General features: G+C 62.4%; 1 protein-coding gene across 1 annotated transcript in view; it reads right to left on the bottom strand.

Moving 5' to 3' along the window:
- Positions 1-364, bottom strand: part of ETH_00036715 (uncharacterized protein) — a gene marked incomplete at both ends in the record, with an annotated part of 2523 nt that overhangs the window by 1364 nt on the left and 795 nt on the right. Inside the window, one exon of the mRNA XM_013373980.1 lies at positions 279-362. Coding sequence (XP_013229434.1) covers positions 279-362 — 84 coding nt within the window. The remainder of the gene's footprint in view (positions 1-278; positions 363-364) is intronic.

The following is a 364-nucleotide window of genomic DNA, read 5'->3' on the forward strand; positions in this document are numbered from 1 at the left end:
TTCCTGGTGCTCTTTGGCGAGAAAGGATTGCTCTTTATCCGGACGAACGCTGCTGTTGCTGCTGCCGCTGGAGCTGCTTTTGGTGGTGCTGCTGGCGCTGCTGCTGGTGCTGCTGCAGTCGCTGCTGCTGGTGCTGCTTCTGGTGGTGCTGCTGGTGCTGCTGCTGGTGCTTCTGCAGTCGCTCCTGCTGGTGGTGCTGCTGGCGATGCTGCAGTTGCTGCTGCAGTTGCTGCTGCTGCTTCTGCTGCAGTTGCTGCTGCCGGCGCTGCTGGACCTACGTCTGGTGATCGTGGTGCTGGTGGCGTTGCTGTTGCTGCTGTTTCGGTTGCTGCTGCCGCTGCTGCTGCTGCTGCCGCTGCTGTGG

Source organism: Eimeria tenella, genomic scaffold (assembly GCF_000499545.2).
Source record: "Eimeria tenella Houghton genomic scaffold, Eth_scaff1867, whole genome shotgun sequence".
Classification (NCBI taxonomy): domain Eukaryota; phylum Apicomplexa; class Conoidasida; order Eucoccidiorida; family Eimeriidae; genus Eimeria; species Eimeria tenella.